This window comes from Schistocerca piceifrons, chromosome 7 (assembly GCF_021461385.2).
Source record: "Schistocerca piceifrons isolate TAMUIC-IGC-003096 chromosome 7, iqSchPice1.1, whole genome shotgun sequence".
Lineage (NCBI taxonomy): Eukaryota > Metazoa > Arthropoda > Insecta > Orthoptera > Acrididae > Schistocerca > Schistocerca piceifrons.
The window spans coordinates 317,176,404-317,203,205 of record NC_060144.1 but is presented as its reverse complement, the minus strand read 5'-3'; the positions used below and the strand labels follow the sequence as shown (position 1 = coordinate 317,203,205).

The following is a 26,802-nucleotide window of genomic DNA, read 5'->3' as shown; positions in this document are numbered from 1 at the left end:
ATGGTGTGGGGCGTGTGCAGTTTGAGTGTTATGGGACCCCTGGTACGTCTAGATACGACTCTGACATGTGACACGTACGTGAACATCCTATAAGATGACCTGCATCCATTCATGTCCATTGTGCATTCCGAAGGACTTGCGCAGTTCCAGCAGGAAGATGCGACACCCCACACGCCCAGAATTGCTACAGAGTGGCAACGGGAACACTCTTCTGAGCTTAAACACTTCCAGTGCCCACCAAACTCCCCAGACATGAACATTGTTGAGCATATCTGGGATGCCTTGCAGTGTGCTGTTCAGAAGAGATCTCGTACTCTTATGAATTTATGGACAGCCCTGCAGGATTCATGATGTCAGTTAGCCGCGCGGGATTAGCCGAGCGGTCTAGGCGCTGCAGTCATGGACTGTGCGGCTGGTCCCGGCGGAGGTTCGAGTCCTCCCTCGGGCATGGGTGTGCGTGTTTGTCCTTAGGATAATTTAGGTTAAGTAGTGTGTAAGCTTAGGGACCGATGACCTTAGCAGTTAAGTTCCCTAAGATTTCACACACATTTGAACATTTTTTTATATGTCAGTTCCCCCCAGCGCTTACTTCAAACATTAGTTGAGGCCATGCTGAGTCGTGTTGCGGCACTTCTGCGTGCTCGCGGGAGCCCTACACGATGTTAGGCAGGTGTACCAATTTCCTTGGCTCTTCAATGTATTCAGTGGCAACAAATTTATATCAAGTGTGACGAACGTACAAACTGTGGTAAGTATTGTTAATGAATCGCTTAGACTTATGAGGAGAACACACGGAAAGTGTAGTGCAGTTGCGGAGGATATTGATGTAAAGGTGTCTCAGTTCGCTAGTGGAACAGGGAAGGAAGGTAAAAATGTGGTAACTTCTGCTATGCGATCCAAGCAGTTTGTTTATGTAGATGCCGAAAGGATATCTTTTATTGTGGCTAGTAGTAAGATTTTTTTCCGTTCTGTACACGGAAGGAACGTCACAAAAATGGCTTTCTTCGGAACCGTGCAGAAACGTCCGTTTGACAACACTGTCGCCAATTGAATATAAATGGCTTTTCATCACTTGTCAGTTGGCAGCCGACCTCTCACCCATCATTTTCAGCTATGTATCAACATAGGTCGAACGAGCATTGTAGGTAATTCATCAGAAAAACGTTAGGATGCTCTTGTTGTTCGCTTTTGTGACACTTATATAACAATGTATTATACATCACGGGTGTTTCGTACACTGTAGCCTCTTTCTCTCCGTCCGTATCACGTGTTTTATCTAGTGTGGTTTTACAGGCATTGGCGCGCATTTCACATAAGAGCAGGCAAAGAAAACCGCATAAGTAAATTCGAAAAATTCTCTGTGAGGTCATTGTTAATGAAAATTTGGGTTCAAGGTAGTTCGAGTTAAATCCACCAAATAAAGCTTGTTCTCAATAATTACAAATTATTTCATCAGAGATTTTAGTTATATTCTTGATTCAAGTCAGATTCACTAATAACTCATTGCATTATAGATGACGACGTGGTTATGGAGACGTTTACATTTGACATATATGTGCGTTTGAGGTTATAAAATGGTTCAAATGGCTCTGAGCACTATGGGACTTAACATCTGTCGTCATCAGTCCCCTAGAACTTTGACGTTATAACGTCTTGAACTTTTCACCTTTGAAGTGGTGGTGGTGGTGGTGGTGGTGGTGGTGGTGGTGGTGGTTGGCGGCGGCTATCGTACCAGCGGCATTGTGTTGCTTTATTATTCAGAATATTCTTCCACACTTACACAGGACATACGCCTGAAAATTAGAGGAAGCGTGTTGTTCGTACGTGATACAATTCCAGCACATTACGATCGCATTGTTTGAGATTCCCTGGACGACATCTCCCATAACACATGGATAGGTAAATTGGGACCATTTCCATGGTCTGCACGTTCACCCGACCTCAGTTCTTTGGACTTCTATCTGCGGGACCCTTTTGGAACCATTGGTTTCGTAATACAGAGACGTGTCACCAATGCGTCGTGGAACCATTATACTCCATGCAAGGTAACCACTTTGCATGATCAGATGAATACGGGATGTATTGAAGCGATCTGCGGACATTTCGACTATTTGTTGTGAGTTTCTGACTATATAAAACGTTTCTTTTTTCATTAAGCACCCCAAAACCCAAGGATTTTCTTACATATGTTTATGTTGATCTTCTTGTGTGTGTAGAGGTGAGGGGGCCAGAGAGGAGTGGGGACTGTCGAAGTTTTAAAGGTCTTCCTCACCCATTCTGTAATACTCTTTATTTCCTTTAGAAGTATACAAGGTAACAACCTGCCCGAAAGCCAGATTGTTGAGGCTTGTGGCTAAGCTGCATCAGTTCGTGATGGAGTGCAGTGGACTGACTAGCTGTCTCCAGAGAAGCTGCTGCCAGCCGTTACTGCTAGTTTTATAGGCTGGTGGAGACCAGGCGACTGCCCCCCGTGGAGTACGTTGGCGCGCTCTTATCTCGTCGCCTCGAAGACGTCATTAGCGTGACGACGGTGTTCGCTGCGCGTAGTCTCAGCGCTAACCACTTGGTTAGCAACACTCCCCCAGCTACAGGCGCCACTTGGTGGCTTCTTAGCGGCCAGCCTCGTGGGTCGTCATCTGTCTGGAGTCGGGGGAAGTACATCTTGTCCCTCTGTAAACCACTACCTGCTAGTGATATGTAGCGTCGCACGGTATGAATTCTAAACGAAGGCTGTTTTGCTATTCTTATGCAGGCTACATGACGAACACCATGTAAACTAAAACAAAGCTTTTTTTCAAAAACAGAAATATTTACAGGTTAACGCCCCACGGATCATTAAAGTGAGAGCAACACTTCGTACCGACAAAGTCGCGATAAAAGTATCGCCCGAAGTCTTTTTAGAGGGACAGTTCTAACACTGCCCGACGTGCTGTGGAAAACTTCGAAAAAAAGTCCGAGTGCCTGGACGTAGATCTGATCCCAGTTCTTTTCAACGTTGGGTTGCATTCTGCTGACTATTGAACCTCTAATACCATTAAATATTTCGACTTATTTGGAAGAATTCTCGTTGTGCTGACTTAAACATCTGAAATGACCTTCCTCGTGAGGATTTACTACTGATATCTGTAAGGCGGAGATATTTTTCACCATTTAAGTGCCGGCCGGTGTGGCGCTTCAGCCTGGAACTGCGTGACCGCTACGGTCGCAGGTTCGAATCCTGCCTCGGGCATGGATGTGTGTGATGTCCTTAGGTTAGTTAGGTTTAATTAGTTCTAAGTTCTAGGCGACTGATGACCTCAGAAGTTAAGTCGCATAGTGCTCAGAGCCAGCCACCATTTAAGTCACGAAGAGTATTTTGAATTCGAAGCTCGTCGGGTCTAGCATTTCTCAACAGGTAAAATAGTTTTGCAATTATTTAAGTCTTTATACATTAAGAACTGTCATCATAATGAACAATATCTTCACATCTTCCCGTCAGCTATTTATTTGTTTATTTATCTGTCAAAACTTTGTTGAAGTTAAAATTAGGAAGACTTTGCAGGACAAAAACTTTTTCGTAGATGCTTTCTCTTCTTCCGTAGTGATTTTGCTTATCGGTAGTTCCATTTATTTATAGTTTCACAACATATGCAGTCATGTTTTCTACTGATCAGCGAGCATAATTGATACCAGTCTGTTGTCGGCTCCTCCTCCAGGTATTGCCTGTAAAAACAGATTTTCTCTCCGATGAAAAACATTAACGTAACTAGGATACTGATACGTATCCACAAGGAAACTACTTCGTACTGCACCAATCTGCAGGACTCATTGAGAAAATATGAGACAGGGTTCAGAAACAGCCGCTCGCAACAAGTTCTCAGTAATTTGTTCATTCAGTTCTTCGGAATTGAATCGGAATACTTTCCATGTACGGACAGAATCTCATTTCCCCGAGCAGACACTTTCTCTGCAGCTACTTGTACGAGAAGGTGTATATGATCTACCATGTGTTGCCTACGTTTTCCGTAATAATTCATTCCTGCATAGATGCTCTTTAGTACGAGTGATACGGTCAGAATAATACCGCTTGAGGGCAAGACTTCGTACGGATTACAAACTACATATATTCGTATGCAACTTCAGTGCTTGTAAACATAAAGCTGAACGATGTAAGACCGCAATCTTCTGCAAATAATCATACGAAATAAGCAACTACAAATTTGAGAAAAATCTTCAGTTGCGTCCAAAATGAAATCATCGACTGAGTGTTAACTTCCTTCTTTGGGTCGAAGTTTCCACAAAATTTAATTTCCAATCCAAGTTTACATCGTGATCTGGCTCGCATCACTACTAATTATGGAGCGGGATCCGGACATGTGACAAGATAATGCGAACGCTGACTATTCGAAGAACTGACCAAAATTAAATTTGACGTGAAATCAACCAGAACTTAACCATATATATAAATTCCTATTATGGGCGATAATAGCTGCTAGGACCCTATTCTATAGATTCTCGCCTATGGCCCATATTTTGTAATAGTAAAGCACACCAGGAATGCAAATTTTGAATTAAGATCAATTTCGAATTGCCGCCCAAGAGCGTGAAATTAAGTTCAGGAATACAACAAGCAAAATATAATGAAAATAAATAATAAGAAAAATTTTGAGTGTCAAGGTTTATGTTTCGAGAGTTTATGCAATTCGATGACAAAATGTGCAAATGTCAACATTTAGCATAAAATACTTTAAAGTATTATTAGAAAGTCTTCTAATAGAATAGAAAATTCCAAACAAACAACTTGGAGAATCCTAATTCAAGCATGAATTAATGTTGTTCTGCTGCTAACTTTTGATTAACCTCTAGTTAATTTTGCTAACTTTTGACGAACCTCTGGTTCATTTAAGTGTAAATTACATTCTGCTAAGCGTAGGTTACCTGTGATTAATTTCTGTTTCAGTTTTCGGTACATGAGATTCTGTTAAAGACAGATTACTTGCGATTAACTTTGTTTCATTTTAGAATAAATGAAATTCTCTTAACGGCAGATTTCGTTCAATCAACATTTGTTTCGTTTAAGACAATAGGCAAATTCTGTGAAACGCAAGTAACTTTTGATTTATTTTTGTTCAATTTTAGAGTAAACAAAAATTCTGTTAAAAAGCAGACTACCATTACCGGATCCTTAACTTGTCCTACACCTTCCATGAGTAGTCAGTATAAAGATAAAACGGCATAGTATCAAGTTGTGCTATGTTGTGACTTCGTTGCACTTTGCGAACAGTGATCAGATCATAATAGGGGACACTTTTGTTTCACATGCTGCAGCAGAAGCAGCTTGATCACGCACGCTCTACCACAGGTATAGAATCTTAATTTAAGACGACACTCCTTCAACTGCATCCCTTCTTAACATGCTGTGTTTCATATGCGGTCGATCAGCTTGTCATCCATTTTAGGCGGTGTTGGATCAAGAGTAACACATGTTCTAAAGTGTTGTGTTGTGTCAAGTCTCCGATGATTTAACTAGGTCATCAAGCAGCCACGTACAGTCCCACCATAAAACATCAAAAGCTTAGATATCTGCTTAAATGTCTTTGAAAGGACTAAACCAGTCTCGTTATTTTACGGTATAATTTTACACAATCTGTCCTCGACATATTCAATATGTACATTGAGCGTGCATACAGAAAATCAAGGACAAATTTGGGATGGGAATTAAATTTCAGGGAGAAGAAATAAAAACTTCGAGGCTTTCGAAGACATTGTACTTCTGTCACAGACGGCAAACGACTTGGAAGAGCAGTTGAACGGAATGTGCATTGCCTTTAAAGAAGGATATAAGATAAAAGAAGACGAGTTCTGCTGTTTGGGCAGTAAAATAACGGATGATGGCCGAAGTAGAGAGGATATAAAATGTAGATTGGCAGTGGGAGGTAAAGCGTTTCTGAAGAAGAGAAATTTGTTAACATCGAATGTAGATTTAAGTGCTAGGAAGTCTTTACTGAAAGTATTTGTATTGAGTGTAGCCATGTATGAAGTGAATCATACACGTAAACAGTTTAGAAAGGAAGAAGATAGAAGTTTTCGAAGTGTTGTGCTATAGGAGAATGCTGGAGATTAGATGGGAAAATCACGTAACTAATGAGAAGGCACTGAAAGGATTTGTGAAGACAAGAAATTTGGGGCACAACTTCAGCAAAAGAAGGGATCGGTTGAGAGGACACATTCTGAAGCATCAAGGGATCACCAGTTTAGTGTTAGAGGGAAGCGTGAGGGGTAAAAATCGTAGAGGGAGACCAAAAGATGTGTACAGTAAGCAGATTCAGAAGGATGTAGGCTTACAACTTTGCCATTTACGAAACATTAATGGCATTTACACTTTCAAAAAAAATTACGTCCTTTAGATGGCGTCCTTCTGTACGAGTACAACTGTTGAGGTTCCTCATTGACCTCTGCAACATCTCAGCTGGGATACTGTGAACTGCGTCTCGAATTCCCTGTTTTAACTCATCCACGGCTCTTGGTCGAGCCGTGTAGACTTTGCTCTTGAGGTAGCCCCACAAGAAAGAATCACAAACGGATACATCTGGCGATCTAGGGGGTCAGGGAATGTTACCGAATCGTGAGATCACACGGTTGCCAAACAATTCTCGCACATACGCCATTGATTGCCGTGCAAGGTTTGATGTCGCTCTGCCCTGTTGAAACCAGGCTTCTTGAACGTTTGCAAAGTTGTTCAATGCAGCTGTAATGAAAGTTCGTAGTAACATCTCCACGTAACGATCGGAACTGACAGTTATTGTGTTCCCCTGTTCATTTGCGAAAAAATACGGTCCGATAATCGCATGTGATGAAACACCACACCATGCTGTCACTTTACTAGCGTGTAAAGGGCGCTCATGAACGTAATTAGCATTTGTGTTTATTCACATAACCTGTGAGATGAAAGTGTGCCTCATCTGACATCCACAACTTGTTTAAAAAATCATGGTAGTTGTTTATTTTTGTTATTATTTGTTGACAGAATCCTAATGGTAACCGGTAATCGTTGTCCTTCAGTTGTTGCTCCATCTGTAGCTTGTACGGATGAAATTTTAAAACAACATGGAGAATTCTGCGAACACTCTCTCGGGACACTTCAACAACTGCTGCTTACTTAGAATTGAACTCCATGAGCTCCGTAAGACAGACTCGCGTACGCCATCATTGTTCGCTGGAGAACGCACATTTCATGGTCGTCCTGTTGGTTTCTTCTTGAGGGCAGATCCAGTGTCTTCAAAGTTATTAATTCAACATTTTATCGCGTGTTTCGACGGAACATCATCATGACGTCCTGAATTATAAAAACGTCGAAACTCCCTCTGCGCCGCTACCAAACTGTCATTGTTTTTATAAAACATTTTTATGGCTAACGCACGCTATTGTCCGTTCCACTGATCCATGGTTACTAAAATGGCGGACTGTTTACTCGTTAATTGTCACGAACCCGCAGTGATGCCGCCAGCCCATGGCTGCCACAACTCATTTCAAACAGTCCCGTTATTCTGTGTCACCCTGTATATATATATATAGTATCTGTGTATATTGCAAGAAATCTTTTCTCTCTGTGAACAAAGAAACAATAAACACAAAGGTTACTTATTTTAATATTAAATTCGGAGACATAGTTCTTGAAACCATAACACATTGCCCCATACATCACCGAAACAATATTCCAGATTTTTAAAAAATTAAATTAACAATACTTCGGACCGCAGAAATTAAAAGATCTCGGCGGAAAAAATGATTAAGAGAATGATAAAGAAGAGAGGTTTTTGAGAAGAAAATACTGAACTACAAGTGTACACACGCAGAAGAAAGCTAAGAAATCGATGGAAGAATAAAACAGCAAAAAATGAAATATACTGGAAACGAAGATAGCGAAAAGGTAGAAGACGAACTACACAGCTTGAAAAGTGATACTCGTCTGATAATTTAGATCTAGAAAAGATAAAAAATAAGATTAAAAATATTTTGTGAGCTCGATAGAAGTATGCGTCTAATGCATTATTCTGCAAAGTTTCTAAGTTAATGTTAATTGCGAGTTGACAGATAATTATATTGTTCAATTGGGTGATTTAATTCGGGGCCTGTAGTGAACATGCGTGTTAATCTGTTACGCAGGAAAGAGTGTATGTGCGGTGGTGAGACGTCGAACGGATGCGTACAGCGGCTGCGTTGTGCGTACGTGCCTCGCGGCACGGGCAGAATCTCCAGTCCAGGGGTGGACAACCAAAACAGCCCCTCAGACGGATAAGGGACTTCACACAGCGCGGCAAACTGCGGTGTTCACCTCCGCAAGAGGCACGCTTCACGACTGAACAGAACGGACATAGAAATATTTCCTTTTTCACGTCTGCTTTTGTTCGAGTTCCGACATAAATCTTCCACTTATGTTGATGAGGCTACGAAAGCTCGGTTTGCGTCTATGGTCGTGCCACTCGTAGCGATTCCGAATACAGAAAACTAATTACACCTGCAAGGCACATTTACGCAATAATTCTTTCCACGCTCCATATGCGAATGGAACAGAAAGAAATCCTAATAGCGGTACAATGGGAAGTACCATCTTCCTTGCACTTCACACTGTTTCCAGAGTATAGATTTAGATTATGCTAATAACGTGCAGTTCGAGACCTCACTGATCTTCAACATTTCTGTAATCCCTTAATGGCGTCGTGCTCCTGTTGTACGTAAAATGTTTGTTTCCCGCGTTTGGATGCTCGTAGCTGTCGGACCAATTTCGAATTTCGTTTTCATCTGGTTGTATGATGCAAACGTCCCCAAAACTTTTGAATAAGAGGTCGCGTACGGAGGAGAAATGGCGTCCTTATCTGTGTACTTGCGGTATCTCTGAGTTACGACCTCCTTGGAAATCTCCCGCGCATCTTGTCAAGGCGGTAACGCACTCGTTTGCTTAGGGTTTACCACGGGTTGTTAGCGAAACATTGTGTGTCACACTAGGCTGACGTAAAATCCCAGACGCCTTGCACTGCGTAGTATATCTGCATGAGTTCCTACGAAGTGTCGAGCCTGCTTATGTGTGTTGACATTTTCCAAGTCAGACGCGTTACGTGTGACTGTTGCCTCACATCACGGTCATTTTGGAGGTGTCTTTCCTCTGTTTATACCATTTTGTGTTTATTTACATTAGTTGCCGCTTATCGACGTCGGAGAGGTATAAGTTTTTCATTATTTTATTTCCATATTTTTATTTAATTTTTCTATGTGTGATTTTGAACTAAGTCGCGCGTAGGAAATTTAAAGTGTGGGCCAAAAGTGTCAATGTCGCTGTGAACGGCAATCAGCGGGAAGAAAAGAAGCCAAATACTGAATATTGTTGGCTCAGTTCTTTGCGCATGGTACGAACTGTATTATCTCCTTACCCAAGGCTTGTTTACGACTTCTGGGTGGCATAAAATCGTTCTTACGGTTTGACAGGTAAGGACAAAAAAGACTACACCACGTAAAAGCTTATTCTTGAACTACAGGGAGCGTGTATTCAAAGAGGAGTCAAAGAAATACGTATTTTTCTCTTAACATACGTGCAGCATTTATGAGTATGACAAAATCGCAGAGATGCGTTTGTACATTAAGGGGAACCACCGTGAATGGAATGGGGAAGGGTAACATGATACTATGTATAGTAGTAGTTTTTATATCCACGGGACATACTGATGCAGATTAAAAGCGGACTAGTATTGGCGAACATAAAAAAAGAAATCTGCTGGCCCCAAATACTTCGCTATAGTTACAGAAAAATTTCTTGAAATAATTCGTTACATCGGAATTACTACATGATTGTAAAATGCAGAGAACATGGATCTAGTGAATAAGAGGTCAGAAGTTTGTTGTATCTGATAGTAAGGGAGAATGTAAATATTTAAGGGAGTAGATCGAATTGAATTTTAAAGTGAAGTGGAGCAATCGTTATACACAAACCAAGAGGCAGGTGCGGAACATTTGTCAGGTGGTCGGAGGAGTAATCGTAAGCGTAAAAAATTTAGTAATCCAGCTAAACAGGCGATAGAGATAGTAGGAAGCAAATACGACAACGTGCGTTCAAACTGTCGAAGAAAAATTGCCAGCCGACTTAGCTAAGCTTGACTGGAAAGAGAAGTTGTTCAAAGCATTAGAGGAATCCAAAATCGGTGGAGGAAAAAAAATAAAAATCGGAAAATTACTTTGGATCTCAGTTTCTGTCGAGAGGTTTGTTAAATGTGATCCTAGGTATCCCCGGCACTTCCGTTTATAAATGGATGTGTTTCATGTTTGTATACGTAGCAACTAAGATGATCTCTCCAATAGAGCTAGAATCTTTTTTATGTTACTCTCCTCGTTCAAACATGTTTCGGAACATTTTCATCCTCAACAAAGTGGTCTGACGTTAGCGAGGCATTAATTCTAGTTGGTCACGCTCTTTAGGACATGGATTAACTGATTACGTAACTTGCCACACTTAGTATCGTTGTGCTTGGCATCATGCACATATTCCTCTCTTGCAGGTGCAGGTACAAAAATAATACACTTATTATGTCTCGTAACAACACTCACTGAACTTCAGAAACATATTATACATATTCAAATGCGGCAGGGATTAAGCTTGTTTCGTGCTGTTACGAAAAATAACTTGTGCATTATTTTAAGAAATACAGCAACCACCCAAGTTTTTGTGTATTTTTATTTAAGCCAGTAGGCGTTTCGGGCTTTCATCCATTTTCAGCTAGCGTAATGCTTACTAAAATCATCAGTAAGTACATCATTAAAGCATCAACTGCAGATTGGATTCTGCAGCTGCCTTGTGTAAAATAAAAATTTTGTTTAGCTACTACACTTTGTAAACATTATAGTGACTGAACTTACAGAACACTATGAAATGTGTTACGCTAATTGAATATGGGTGAAACTCCGAAATGCGTATTGGCTTAAATAAAATTACATAAAAATGTGGCTGGTTGATATTTTCCTTACAATAGTATTAGGTTGGTGCATAAGTTCGTATCGTTTTTTCATAAGTTTGATAAACACAACAGATACACATAAGAGACTTGAGTCATCAAAAATATATTCTCCTTCGCTATTTACAACAGTCTGCCAACGCTGAGGTAACTTTTCGTTTCTGCGACTGTAGAAATCACGTGGTTTTGAGGCGAAGAACTCCTCGAGCCATGTTCTGAGCGTATTTTCATCTGGAAAAGAAGTTCCTTGAAGGTCGTTGGATACAGAGCAGAAAATGTGACAATGTGGAGGCACAACATCAAGTGAATAAGGTGGGCGCGGAGTGACTTCCCATCCCACCTCCTGTACAGTCTCTTTCGTCAGTATAACAGAATGCGGGCGGGTGTTATCGTGGAGTAGCATCTCTTCACGCAATCTTCCTCATCGTTGTTCTTGGACTGTGTCTGCAAAACGTCTCAGTTATTCACAATAAATGTGAGTAGTGATGGCTACACCTAGGTGAAGCAATTTGTAGTACACCATACTGTTCCACATATGCATAACATTATCTTTTTTGGATGCGCGAAGGTCTTTGTTCGGGGAGTTGTTTGCGCTCAACCAGTCCTTTCTTTTCCATATGTTAGCGTAATGATGCCATTTCTCGTCACCAGTACTGATACAGGATAGAAATGGTCAGTGTTGTTCACGACCCAATTGATGACGAGTAAGCTGGGATGCGCACATGCCCGTTGATTTTTGTGATTTGGGCTTAGAACGTAGGGTAGCTACACACCATATTTTCAACCTTCACCGCTGCATGCAAATGTCGCACGACGGTGGAACGAGCACAGTTCATTACATGTACAAGTTTTCGATTACACTGATGTGGATCGTGGTGGGTTAATGCGTTTTAGCCGATCTTCATCAAAACCCGAAGGTCTTCCTGAACATGGGGAGTCACTAGTATCAAAACGATCCTCCATGAAACGAGAAAACCATTTTCTTGCCGTGCTCCGTCCAATGGCGTTATCCCCACACGTGGTTACCACTGTTGCTTCAGCCCTCTATTGAACTCAAAAAGAAGAATACTTATGAAATGTTCCGATTTCTGTACTTGGCATTCCATTTTCTAGCTTCCACAGCTCCACTCACTATGTCCAAATGACAAAAAGATAATATGTAAACTCAAGTAGCAACAGTGAACTACAAATAAAAAAAAATGATAATCAATAAATATACCCGTAGGTAACGGAATACCAACATGCAAAACAAAAACGCTACGAATTTATGCACCAACATAATATAGCCCACAGCCACAGACCTCGACAGCCAGCAAAGTGGATAAATTATTGATAACATGTGTACTTTTTGACACCTCCATCTGCAAGTAAGGAAATTAAGGATGACCACTAGAACAACCACACAAATTATGACAAAGTATTTATTTATTTCAAGTTTCTGCTACCAGTCACTTTTTTTATTTTATGCTTAATCTAACATAATGCAACGCGTTTCGAACATGTTTTGTTCATCTTCAAGCGTTTGTACATACATACATACATACATACATACATACATCGAGAAATGTGTGTATGTACAAACGCTTGAAGATTAACAAAACATGTTCGAAACGCGTTGCATTATGTTAGATTAAGCACAAAATAAAAAGTTACTGGTAGCAGAAACTTGAAATAAATAATTTTCCCACACAGTCACGGTTCACAAACATAGCCATTATGGCTGAAAATAATTATGGCAAAGTATCTGATCATTTAATGAAAATACTATAAAGCCTAACCAACTGGAATTTAAGGTCTCAATACAATAAGGCCACATTGGTGATGGAACACATGTTTATATCAGGAAAATATCGGAAGGAAAAAAAGTTCGTTGCACACCCAATTCTCATAATTCTGCTCTTCAAAAGATGCAATTAGGGCCTAGAAACGAAAAGAAGATGGTGTACAGAAATAGTTCAGTTTTCCGTGAATTTTTGGACTCCTGAGGGCAGCGACAGTTCACTATTAGAGGATACACTTTACTGGGAACACTGGCGACCTTGGGGCCGGCACAAAGCCATAAGGCTTCCGCTGTTCTCCGGAGGCGGGAAAGCCAGGTTCGGCGTCCCCTCAGCCCCACGTGCAACGCGTCTCGGCGCCGCAGCTCGCGGGCGACTCTAGGCACGCCGGTGGGCCAGCCTCCCGCCGGCCAATGGGAGCGTGCCACGTCACGCGCGCAGAGGCCGTGCCCCCACATTCCCCCCGCCCCTCCTCCTCCCACCCGCGCACGACCGGATCCCCACTTTATATGTCTGGGGGCTCGCCGCGCGACGCACAGTTCCGAGTGACGGTCTAGTCGGCAAGTTGCAGCCATGTACGTCAAGGTGAGTAAGCGCTCGACGCAGCTTTGGCGGGTTCCCGCGCTACGGGACCGACCACAGATGGCAGCCCTTATTTTCTCATAAAAAGAGGAATTGTGCTCTGGGGACGGAAGCGTGTAGCGCAACAAACGCAAACGGAAGTTTCTGTTACTTGGCTAATTTGGGGATCACGGATAAGTTCTCACTGCCCAGAAAGGCCATACGTGTGATGTTTCCGGCTTTAGAGGAAGATAGGGACAATAGCCACTGATATTAACATAATTATCTTTGCTTTACCCAAACATGTTTCAGCACTTTTTGCGCTATCTTCACTGCGCCCTTGTTGATTTTTGTTATAAGGGCAGTTAGAATCTTTCTTTTCCTTCCTAGCCTGTGATTATGTCTCCAACATTAGGAGACGAAACCTGAGGCACAGGAAGATGCCTTGGACGGCTGCCTAAGGCACGTAGAACGAAAGTCATCAAGGGAGCAAATATCGGTCATAAAAGCTGTGTTGTCACTGGGATTTTTGTTGTTGTTGTTTATCTGCCTCAAATGAAGCTATCAGTTGTTTTGTGCTAGTAGTTTTATATTTACGTTGCATTTTACAGCTTCTCATGAGTTCTGATGATGAATTCATGTTTCCGTTGTTTTAGACATGTTAAATGTTAAAAAAAACTCATTTCATTCGTTATCACTTTAGACAACAAGAAATGTGATACACCTTTTGTAAATTAATTTTTGTTACAATTGTTTATTATTATTTACATGGTAAAGTCAACTAAAGTAGTAACTGTTCGAAAATTCACCATATACACAGAATTGCGTATATACAGTAAACTGTTGAACGCTTATGCTGCTACCTTCTCAGCCAAAAGACAACCTTCTCGCTTGTGAAGTATAGCAGCGATACTGGGAAGATGAAATTTTTTAACGAAATGGGGTTTTTTCTATGTCCTGTAGTCAGTCTTCCGGATTTTTGTGAGAGCACGATTTGGTCATTCTGCATAGTATTTTGTAGAAGTACCGTTACAATTTCGTACGTATTATTTTCAAACACGTTTACCGCAAGTCGCCTTCACTGACATCCACGTAGCTAAGGGAAAAAAAAGTTAGGTAACATATTTAAACACTCCCTTGAAAGGAGTAGAAGGAGATTAGTTAACGTCCCGACGACAACGAGGTCATTAGAGACGGAGCACAAGCTCACGTTAGGGAAGGATGGAGAAGGAAAGCCGCCCTGCCCTTTCGAAGGAACCATCCCGGCATTTGCCTTAAGCGATTTACGGAAATCACGAAAACCTAAATCAGGATGGCCGGACGCGGGTTTGAAGCGTCGTCCTCGGGAATGCGAGTCCAATGTGCTAACCACTGCGCTTCCCCGCTCGGTGCCGTTGAAAGGAACAAGCTGATGGTGTTCAGCGCGCTATCATTAAACATTTACACCAAGTATCACCAGTGTTAAAAGTTGTGACGCCGCAAATTTTCTGTTTTCCGGAAAGAAGCCATATCGCTGCAGAGCTTTTTGCTTTGTTACGACGGCGCCCGTAACACTATTAGCTTCTGATCCTCTGACACAGGCGTCGCTTTTACAGTAATGAGATTTGGCTTGCTTTTCTCGCTATGCGTCTTTGGACCTAAATGACTGACGCATTACCAAGGAAAACACTGATGTCCAAAAAAAACTTAGGAGAATAAATCTGAAGTTCTGTGTTTACTCGGTCATCTCATCACATTTTTTTTTGCATACATTTCTACTTTGATCTCAGCAATAACAACAGTAATAAAATGACATTCGATAATTCGGTAAACCTGGTCCCGGTTAGCACAACAGAATCATGACTTCTCCACAATAAAAAAAAATCAGATTTAGTGTTCATCGCTAATCCAGCTATCTTTGTAAAGATAAATTAAGTTCTCGTTAAGAGACAGAATTTATCTATGAAAATATTCGCGTAAGTTGGTACGTCATCAAGGGAAATAGACTGTCGACGTACTCTTACTGTATTTCGATATTCTTGATCGCCATTGAGCAGATATATCGCTTCACAAGAATGCTGGGATGGTTCCTTCAGCAAAGTCCCAGGTGGTTTCTTCCTCTTCATTGCTCTAACTGCGGCAGTGCTCATTCCTTAACGATCTCGGCGTTGGCGAGACGTCTACTACGTCCATTCGTCGTCCTCTCAGCACATCCGCTTATGCTATATCCCTAGGAATTCGTTGCAAACCATTGTATGTCATGTTTCTTCTGGGATTATGAGAGTTCTAACTAATCATTTGTTCACCGGGATCTTTAGTTACGATGTATAATTTCACCTCAAAACGAGTGTTCCTGGATGCTGTCTTCCGGTTCCAAGATGGCACGTTCGTCGCCTGTACGCTCTATTTCAGTCGTGCACTTTCCTTCACAGATTACTACATCCGCCGGACAAGTATATAATGGAATACAATTTGCTAGATAAAAACGGGCCTAGTATACTTTTAGAGGTGGCCGTAACTCTGAGCAGCACGTGTTCAAAACGAGCGAAGGACAGCATACCGATAGATTATTAAAGTCGGCGTAAATTCCTAGAAGATACGCAGTGAATTATGCTTCGACGGATATTATGGAAGCCCACTCGCAATAAGGATCACTCGCGTTTAGAGGTCGGAAATGTGGCCACTGGCCAACTAACATAGACTGAACACTGTACGTACACACACACACACACACACACACACACACACATGCGTGCGCAGAGAGAGAGAGAGAGAGAGAGAGAGAGAGAGAGAGTAGAACAGAAACTACACTGTACCATTCCGTTGTTCAGACAGTTCATCGTTCGGACTGTTCATACTTACTTCCGATGTCTCAAGCTTCCAGCACTCGTCAGGGGAAGCAACCGCGCAACATGACCCGTATTATCGTTCTCTTGGTGGCGATTGGCATTCTGAGCCCTCAAAAACCACATTCGATTAACTTCTGGCGATTTCTACGAGGTATAGATTATTAATTTTGTGCCGTTAATTTATAATATCTGTAATACTGTGCACACTGGATCTAACGTGGAAAATAAAGTAGATCGTTCGATGGTATCCCAAATATTTCATAACATCGGTGGACAAATAATGTGCTAAAATTGTGTACATCTGTTGTCAATTCGCTTGCAAAAGTCTGTACCCAGCGCCATGAAATACTGTCATTGTGAAAGATGTCACCATTTGTACTATAAATAGTGTTCATGGAACTATAGTGATCAGAGTTATTTCTAGTTAATAACTGATTCACTTCAGCCATATCAGTCCAGCTGTCACCTTAAAATACATCCCATACCGTTACACAGTCACCAAAAGCGTCACTGTTAGAAAACTGACACTCACAGCAGGATATGGATGTATGGAATACGCGGGCAGTTCATACTAATGGAACACTGTTTATCAAATCATGTAGTGTCCAACGACTGTTCGTTCACGCAAGAGGACGGCATCCGATGTCAACTTGCTGTTAAGAAAAGTCGTTTTGATTGTCTTCTTCCATATTCCGTTATCTCTAATTATTTACGCTACTTTGATTGATGACAAGGCCAGCCTTCTACATGCATACCGCTAAACCTCAGTACCTCAGTATAATTACGAAAGTAAGAAATTCCTCTCATTTATCGTTGTCTACTCCATCGTCTTAAATTACCGAGCGGACTGGCGCAGTAGTTAGCATACTGGACTTGCATTTGGGAGAACGACGGTTCAAATTCCCGTCCGTGTTTTCTTGTAGTGGGACTAATGACCTCAGATGTTAAGTCCCACAGAGCTTAGAGCCATTTTCTTGTACTGGTTCTTCGTATGTTTGTTGAGCTCTTCCGCCAATCAACTCCAAGAAGCTTTCCGGCATAGTCAGTCATTTTTTTCGTGGTACTATCTCAGGAAGGGAGCAATACTCGAGGATATGTTATTGTCTTGTAAATTATTTCTTTTGTAACAAACTGCAAGGCATGTAAAAAGAAAGAGATAGTGAACAAGAGATGATTTTGGGGAACATGGGACACCACATTGGTTACTTGCTCTGAACAGTGTACAGTTGTTGTTGTTGTTGTTGTTGTTGTGGTCTTCAGTCCTGAGACTGGTTTGATGCAGCTCTCCATGCTACTCTATCCTGTGCAAGCTTTTTCATCTCCCAGTACCTACTGCAACCTACATCCTTCTGAATCTGCTTAGTGTATTCATCTCTTGGTCTCCCTCTACGATTTTTACCCTCCACGCTGCCCTCCAATACTAAATTGGTGATCCCTTGATGCCTCAGAACATGTCCTACCAACCGATCCCTTCTTCTAGTCAAGTTGTGCCACAAACTTCTCTTCTCCCCAATCCTATTCAATACTTCCTCATTAGTTATGTGATCTACCCATCTAATCTTCAGCATTCTTCTGTAGCACCACATTTCGAAACCTTCTATTCTCTTCTTGTCCAAACTATTTATCGTCCATGTTTCACTTCCATACATGGCTACACTCCATACGAATACTTTCAGAAATGACTTCCTGACACTTAAATCAATACTGGATGTTAACAAATTTCTCTTCTTCAGAAACGCTTTCCTTGCCATTGCCAGCCTACATTTTATATCCTCTCCACTTCGACCATCATCAGTTATTTTGCTCCCCAAATAGCAAAACTCCTTTACTACTTTAATTGCCTCATTTCCTAATCTAATTCCCTCAGCATCACCCGACTTAATTAGACTACATTCCATTATCCTTGTTTTGCTTTTGTTGATGTTCATCTTATATCCTCCTTTCAAGACACTGTCCATTCCATTCAACTGCTCTTCCAAGTCCTTTGCTGTCTCTGACAGAATTACAATGTCATCGGCGAACCTCAAAGTTTTTATTTCTTCTCCATGAATTTTAATACCTACCCCGAATTTTTCTTTTGTTTCCTTTACTGCTTGCTCAATATACAGATTGAACAACATCGGGGAGAGGCTACAACCCTGTCTTACTCCCCTCCCAACCACTGCTTCCCTTTTATGTCCCTCGACTCTTATAACTGCCATCTGGTTTCTGTAAAAATTGTAAATAGCCTTTCGCTCCCTGTATTTTACCCCTGCCACCTTCAGAATTTGAAAGAGAGTATTCCAGTCAACATTGTCAAAAGCTTTCTCTAAGTCTACAAATGCTAGAAACGTAGGTTTGCCTTTCCTTAATCTTTCTTCTAAGATAAGTCGTAAGGTCAGTATTGCCTCACGTGTTCCAGTGTTTCTACGGAATCCAAACTGATCTTCCCCGAGGTTGGCTTCTACTAGTTTTTCCATTCGTCTGTAAAGAATTCGTGTTAGTATTTTGCAGCTGTGACTTATTAAGCTGATAGTTCGGTAATTTTCACATCTGTCAACACCTGCTTTCTTTGGGATTGGAATTATTATATTCTTCTTGAAGTCTGAGGGTATTTCGCCTGTTTCAGTATTGTGCAGTTAATGTTGATTTTAATGTAGGAATTTATTTTTGGGTCATCTGTCGTCTGAATTCTCTCTCATGGTTTATCCGCCCTTCATGCGTTATTTTGCGACCAAGGTAGCGGAATCCCTTCACTATTATGTGGTTCCCAATTTCGATGTTAACCTTGTCTCTTGCTTCATTTCTGCTGATCCTCAGTACGAAATTCTCTCCTTTACTCGCAATCCACCATCTGCGCCCAGCAGACTGTCCATTCCATTGAACAAGTCCTGAAATTCTTGCTCGCTTTCAGAGAGAATGGGGATGTCAGGGACAGCTGATGTCGCTTGTGTACGTAATCGGTCTTACCTCGGCCTTTGGAAGTTCCTGTCATTGTCGGAAGTGTGTTAATAGGTTCGGGCGATGCGATCTTCGTGGATTGATGGGATGGCCCTGAGCAGGGTCTGAGCTGTCGACGTTGAAGGTCGCACGTAGAGCGGAATCAGTGTCGCGTGAGTACGCATTGGCAATCGTGAACGAAGTGTGTAGCTCACCACTGGTGTTGAATTGGGGTCGAGGCGTCACCGACCAGTCGCCGGTCTGTTAAGATGTACAAACGGCTGCAATGCGCATGCGCGTAAGCCTACTTCTCAAGCCCCGCTGTTCACTTTCATCTGGCAGTGCTGAACATCCAATTGACACGCCCCTCCGTGTTGTACAATAAATGTCGGGAGAACAGGTCGTGGCTCTGTTCATGAATTTGTATCTTAAAATGATACCGTAGTGCCTCGCATTAAACATAGTGGCTGTCGCAAATTAACATTTTTACTCATTTATTGCAGCTAAACACCTAAAACTGAAGTCTCGCTACCTATTTCAGGTTGTATATTAAATCTTTCACTCTTACAAGCGTTATTCTTTGCCGAATGAGTTTTCTACAGCCAGAATAATCTATCGTAAGAAACCATCACTTAACCTCTTGAAACTAAATGTCAGGTTTGTTACTTTGAGTACGTATGCCATTTTACCAGGGCCTGCTGGAAAGCAAAGCCTCCGAAATTTTTTCTTCGTGGCTACACATTTGCAGCTCTCTGCCGCTAAAGGTCTCCGAATTGTAGCTTGTAACGTGGCAGTGTGTTCTGCCAGCAAGGCGTTGCCAGACAACATTTGAGCGTTGCGACAGCTGCAACGATTCGGCGCCTTCGAGTTCCTTAGCCCCATCCGATTTTCATGTAATTTGATCGTAATAGAGTGGTGCAAGCAGAGGTGAGGTTGTGGTTCCGTCAACAAAGCCAAACACACTTCAGTGACGGTATCAACAAACTGGTCTCTCGTTCTGATAGATGTGTTTGAGAAACAAATATGTAGACACGAAGAATAGAGATATAGAATATAAACTGAATAAGCTATTGAATAAGCGCTAAGTATAACACCTCACGATAACTATACATCTTGTTACTACCATGAGAGTCCTAATGATTCATTCTGGCCAATCTCACATCATGGAGTGCGCAGGAAGTTCTTGTGACACGAAAAGGTTTTCGTTCTCTGAGCGGGACATGCATGACCACCGTTTCATTAGGAAAGTTTCCTGGCATCATCGGTGGCTCCAGCAGGCAATATCGCATCCACACCAAACTCATCGGGAGCCATTTAATTTCTCCTGGAATGTTCCGGGAGAACACGGCACCCGACATCCGGCGTCGCCCCATCAGCTAAAACCCACAAAAATTCTCTTCTGTCACTGGTTCTTTCCCCACTGGCCTTCCGTGACTCTTCACTACACGCTTCCAGGGAAGACCACGTCTTGATCTTTATCTTGTCATAACTCCAAGCGATGTTTCTCCATTTGCACCGGAACTCGATGAGTTGTTTTGACTGCTACTGACTTCAGTTTCTTTAAGGAGACTTCTTGTATTTTGATATCCATCTAGTGTAACTTCGGATGTATTATTCACTAAAGTATCAAGCAGCTCCCACTTCTCTTCATTACGGGGTGTCAGATCATATCTCCAGTTCGCGTCTAAATTCAGTACATTGATGACATTCAAAGTATGTTCAGATGTGCCTACTAATCCTCAGCTAGGCGTCTGTGTTCTTGTCTTCTTAATTCTACATCACTGCATGGGATATGGACCATGTCCTGTCAAAAACAGTATCATCCTTTTGAAGGGGTTTCTACAAATGAAACTGAAGCAGTTAAATCTAACAGTTAATATACCATACCTCTGCTAAGCAAACTGAACAGTTAACCGTTGAGTATTTTTCAACGTGTGTAATGAACACTTTGTGATTGGTCACTGAACTGGACAATCATTGTCGTCCGTGTCGTGTATTTTGCTAATAAAACAATGTCGTTTTACCAGTTTATCAATAGTTCAATAGTTGATGTGCCACGTCATTCGATAGGTTCTATTATTTCTGATGGTGTGATGGGACAATATACACTACACAAAAAACTAATATCTCGACTACACCTGATGATTCCGTAGTTTAATAATCGATGTCGCAGAGAGGTCGCGACTTAAACTGTAATATGGGCAAGCAGCGCAAGCATAATCACGAAGGCCAAATCGAAATCATCGAAGGAGGTGGCGCAGTTGCTGACACCCGAACCTCCAGATGCCAGACACTCAGATCGGTACCAAACGTTGCGTCCCGACAGAGTATCAAACAAAACACTAATTTAGTACGTGCTGTGTGCTGTCGTCGAGTAGAAAATGCGGAAACGGTAATTATCACCAGAGCTACGGAGCACAGGAAAAGTATACCTGTGATTGACTGTATCGTACATCTCGCGTGGGTGAGAAGATGGAGCGTTCAAACACCACCAATAACAATATTTTTTTACTATTTACACATGAAATTGTTGTATGTGAGAGTATTTTCCTGACATGTAAAAGGACTTTACAAAGTTTTTGGCAATGTTCTTTTGGCAATCTGCTTTCGCTTCGTTAGTTGAACATTATGTACTTATTAATAATCTTATTATTTATTATTTTGTTTATTAATAATTATTCTCATTACTATTACTTCGGCATGTGTTATGTAATTTTTTTCTGTTCTAATTGTACATTCTGTGAAACTATAAATGTACTCTACAGGTTTACTACTTTCAAAGAAACGAAGCGAAAGCAGACTGCCAAGAGAACATTGCTGTAAACTCTAAATAGTCCTTCTACATGTCATAAATGCGGTGTCCCATTTAACACTTTCACACACAATACAGTAAAAAAAATTGTCGTTACTGGAATTTGAGCGCGGGACCTTTGGCACGAAAATCTAACGCTTTACTAACTTCCCAACCGGAGCAATATAAGCTACCTACTCACCGTTAGGCTTCTGATGTTATCCGTAGTCCCAGCATTACTTTCAATTAACGTTGACGTTCGTTATGCTGAATGACAACACGTAGTACGAACTATATCGGAGTTTTGGCTGATACTCTGTCGACATACAACGTTTGGTACCGATCTGAGTGTCTGACATCTGGAGTTTTGTAAGATACTAGATTCCTATTCAGAATGATCGGATTGCAAATCCTAGTTTGTCATCTTGATTTAGGTTTACTACGATTTTCATGAGTCGATTAAGGTAAATTATTATATAGGAATATTATTACAAAGTGCAATGGCACCGTTGGCTATTCTGAGCAGTTACACGAGTGGTCTCTAAGTCGTTGGGACGTTACACCCCAGATTTTTACCATTTGAACTGGAATTTAACCGTGATCCTCGAAAATAAATCAATTATTTTACCGCTGCGGCTCCTCGTTCCGGCACAACGCATTCTTTACTATTCTTTCTCGTCAGATTAACGTCATAATGAAAGCATTTATTTTATAAGAGATTCAAAGCAGGGTTGGAAATGTAAATGATGATAGCTACCGAGCGACAGAGTGTACATGGTTCGAGCAGTGCCTTGAGTGAGGCCATGTTGGCTGTTTGTGTGGAGTTTTAGAGGATCGTTGATCAATTTTAAATGGTTTATCAACAAAAGAGCTTACATTAGAGACCATGAAGCCTCGTCGACACGAAAAGGGTGGTGTATGATCACGTTACGGAGTATGTCGTTTCGTAAAGCTGCAGTCTCCGTAAAATTTAAAGCTTTGGCAGGGGTGCGTGAGTCGAATATGAGGCCAACAGATGTGTGGATTTAGCAGTAACCAGCGAAATCTGATTCCAGCAGTCAGTGACAGATTTTTCATTTGTATTACTAATTATAGACCTCCAATTCGAAGGTAGGCACCAAGTCAGAGAACTGTAGATGTCACAATGGGCCCACTATTCTCAGTCGTCTGATTTGATGAGGTCTACACTAAAGTGCTGCAGACCACATGATTGATATACTGAAATCAAACAGGAAATTAGGGCTGCAGTAATTGGACAATAATTTCCTTGGAGCCACCTCCGATTCCAGAACGGTTGTCACAAAAACAGCTGCACTGCGAGGTAACTTTTCTGTAGAAGAGGACTGGTTCTACTCAGCAAGAGCCACGGCAGACTAGCCTTAGTGTGTCTGTTAACAGAACGTGCCCCGGTCTCCATACAGCTCACTCAGAAGCTAAACACGGCGACGGGCGAACGGACGAGCGAACGCAAAACCAGTCTTTTAGCCAGTGTGACACGTGCCTATGTTTCTACTAACTCAAGGGCGACCACGTTTCTGCTCTCGTTCTAACTGTATTTCCAGTTAGTTATTTGAGGTTATAAGAATGGTTTATACTCGACGAACGGAAGTATTTTGACATTTGCCGAATTTTATATTTGTTATTGTACCAACAACCGTTACGATGTAGCGAAACGGGAGTGATAATGGATCACACCTAATGAATGGTGCGGCAGTAGTGAATGGATGACCACCTGTTGGCAGCAGCGTCGTTTCTATAATGGATCATCAGATCAGCCAAAACGCTTGTCACATTACCACCAAAGACTGTACCAGAAAAACTGCTTGTGAGCCTACCATAGCTGGTGACCTTTCCCAGGCGAAGTTTCACAACAACATCAGCACGAAAATCTCGTGATATTTAATGTCGGGTTTCGACGCCAGCGTAGCGTAGCCATTGTTTCTTCAGTTACTTTCTTACTTGTTCTTACAGGGCTGATTACAATCCTTCCATAAAGGAAAAGTAATGGACTACAGCGGCTATTAAACGCAGGTTCTCTATGCGGAACTTAAACATGCAAATCCTTCAGCCTCGTAGATGGACATCGTGTGTCGAGCAATGGAGACAAGGAATGACATAATTCGCTAAACTGGCAGCATCTTGAGGAATGGTAGTATCTCTATGAAGGAAGTGGTCCACAATACACTTATGATAACCACTAAACCGATGTAACCAAACTGGAAGAGCTAAGGGGACTGTACTACTTGCAAGAACAGTTGGGAGATTTTTAAAAATTGTTTCCTTTTGAGTAACACTGAATTTACGGCTTTTGGTGACTGGCTGACATGTCATGAATCCAAGATTGTCCTAGTTTTCAGAGCATGAAACTGTATGATTTTTTGACAGAATCTTTATTCAGATTAGGTCTCTCTGACTTCTGACAAAGCGATCGATGCAGTCACGGATACCTTATAAAAATCTGTGTAATATTGGTTGTGCCTATGTTCTGTGCATGCGAGCAATGTTTACCGTGACGTGTGAAGGTCATATCTCGTGTTCTGTGGAGAAATCGGATTTTCTAATGCTAATGTATTTGAGAAATTTCTCATAGAATGTGATGGGCATTGGCTTGGTGGTTTGGTACATAGATAGTTACAATGAGGGTTATCTTATATTTGTAATCTGAATGCGGCAGACGTAGTTGAAGAGTGTTGAATATTTTCAGACGAGTGTCGACGGCCCTTAAACTTACTTCCAGACCACATAAAATGGCTGGTGGCTGGACAATGGTTCTTCATCTGTCAGTGTTTGCGTCACCATTTAGTATGTCAGTCGTAAAGATTGGATACAGCTAACAGACGATCTCAAACTGAATTACACCATTTATTTGAATGCATGGTATCTGTCCCTTTGGAAGAACAGACACCACACAGATCCCGCAGCTGTGAAACACTATATGTAAATTGGTGATCAATGCTATCAGCTGCGTTCAGATAATTGATAAGCCTGGCTGGGCAATGAATCCACTTTCTTCAGTGCGAATGCACAGATACGTCCGACCTCCTCTGGGAATCTCTAAGTATCGAACAGGAGTATAATGGACAGTCTGTACTTAGATGGATATGGGACACAATGGGTAGGGACACAACGAATGCAGTATGTGGATATATAAGGAGAGAATGTGGGTCTCGCGGGAGGCGTGCGCGAGATAGTCCCTGCAGTCGCACTATGTATCCTCAGTGGCTTAGATGAATAGAGCGTCTGCCATGTAAGCAGGAGATCCCGGCCTCGAATCCCGCTCCGGTACACATTTTCGCTCGTCGGTAATTCCGCTTAACGTTCCGTTGCTTGCAGCTGATAGCAGTGATACCTCCTCAGTTTACCTATGAATTATACCAAGAATGCTTGTGGCTGGTGGTCAATGAGCAATGCCTGACATTTAATTGTTTTAGTTACAAATTTTCAAACATTTCCTCATTGGGTTTTCTCTTCTAGATGTCTTTAACGTGCCAAATAGCATAATAAAAGTGGTGTCAACTGTTGAATCTCGTATCGCCATCAATCAGTGCAGAGGGAGTATCTTCCAGCTCGCTTGAATGGGTCGACTGTGTAGACGAAGCGTGCCATGGCTTCTGAAGGAAGAGTGTTGTAGACCTCAGGCCACGATTGGTATTGTGGTTGCTACACTAATGAAAAAGAGTGTCTCCCCCAGACTGCATCGTTTATGCAGAGCATATGTCTCAGTGCTCCTCTCTGGTCTAACTTGGTATATTGGGCCACTTAAGTCTTGACATGGAGGTGTCGTTCCGATTTACAGCAATTGCAGCAACGTTCATGAACAACCAACCCATTGCTGAATAACTTATGGGAAGGAACACCATATCTCTAATTACGCCCATAATGCATGTCGTGTTCCTGCTTGTTGACTAAATACGACATGACGATTAAACACGGTTATGGTATGGTGAACAAATACAGAATGCACACCAGAAACTGCCATTGTCTGCCACAGATATACAGGGGAGATTGCTCTGGAGGGACGTACTCGTGTTTGAGATTGTGTTGTTGACGCCGGGAAGTCCATTTCGACAGTTGTGTGTATACTCCACAGCATGGTTCTTCAGTTGGGAGTGCAGGCGGGGGAAGCCTACGCAACGCTAGCGCGGGTACTCGGCCGGTGGGCGGTCGCGTCTACGGATCCGGGTTGTCGCGGACCACGACAAACAAATGAGTTCTGATACTATAAGCATACACAGCAGACGTCAGCGTCGCAGGCCAGCGTGCGAAGTCCGACGGGGCAGTGCGTCACGGTGTCGGACCCGTCGTACCCCACACAGAGGCCAACCAGTTCCAACCGGAAAGCTGTCGTGTCCAACTGCAGAATGAGCGATTACTTTCACGAGACGTTTGGAAGGACGCACTGTCACGTTGCACGAGTGCTGTGCCACGAGGAAGGAGGTTCAACGTTTAACGTCCCGTCGACGACGTAAACAGGGACGGAACACAAGCTCGGAATAGAGAAAAATGGGGAAGGAAATCAGCTACACCCTTTCGAAAGAATCATCCCGGAATTTGCCGTAAACTGTTTAAGGAAATCATGGAAAAGTTAATTCTGAATATGGAAAAGTTAATTCTGAATACCCGCGAGGGGATTTGAGCCTCCGTCCTCGCGAATATTAGTGTAGTGTGTTACTACTGCGCCACCTCGTTCGGTCGCAACAGCTACAGTGGTATGCATTATGGAAAGTTTTTGTGTTCGTATCTGAGAAAGATTTTTGGTGTAATTACTCACCTAGTTAAGTATCTGACTAGGTATCCAACGATGCTCTATTGGACTTCCATTCAATCACAGCTCTTCTCATGTCTTTTAACCGTGGCTGAAGGTCCAAACGTAACAGGTGTTCTGAGTTAGTTCTCCAGTGGGTGAAAGGCAGATAGATCACTACCAACAGGATTATAATACTCAA

General features: G+C 42.0%; 1 protein-coding gene across 4 annotated transcripts in view; it reads left to right on the top strand.

Moving 5' to 3' along the window:
- The window catches only part of LOC124804987 (solute carrier family 2, facilitated glucose transporter member 1-like), a 558,685-nt gene that overhangs the window by 510,192 nt on the left and 21,691 nt on the right, over positions 1 to 26,802 (top strand). The window contains exon 1 of one of the 4 annotated variants that reach the window (XM_047265381.1): positions 13,295 to 13,342. The exons of the other annotated variants lie outside the window; for them this stretch is intronic. Within the exon in view, the coding sequence (XP_047121337.1) occupies positions 13,331 to 13,342 (12 nt within the window). The 5' untranslated portion in view covers positions 13,295 to 13,330. Of the gene's footprint in view, positions 1 to 13,294; positions 13,343 to 26,802 lie in introns of those variants that run through there. 4 annotated transcript variants of the gene reach the window in all.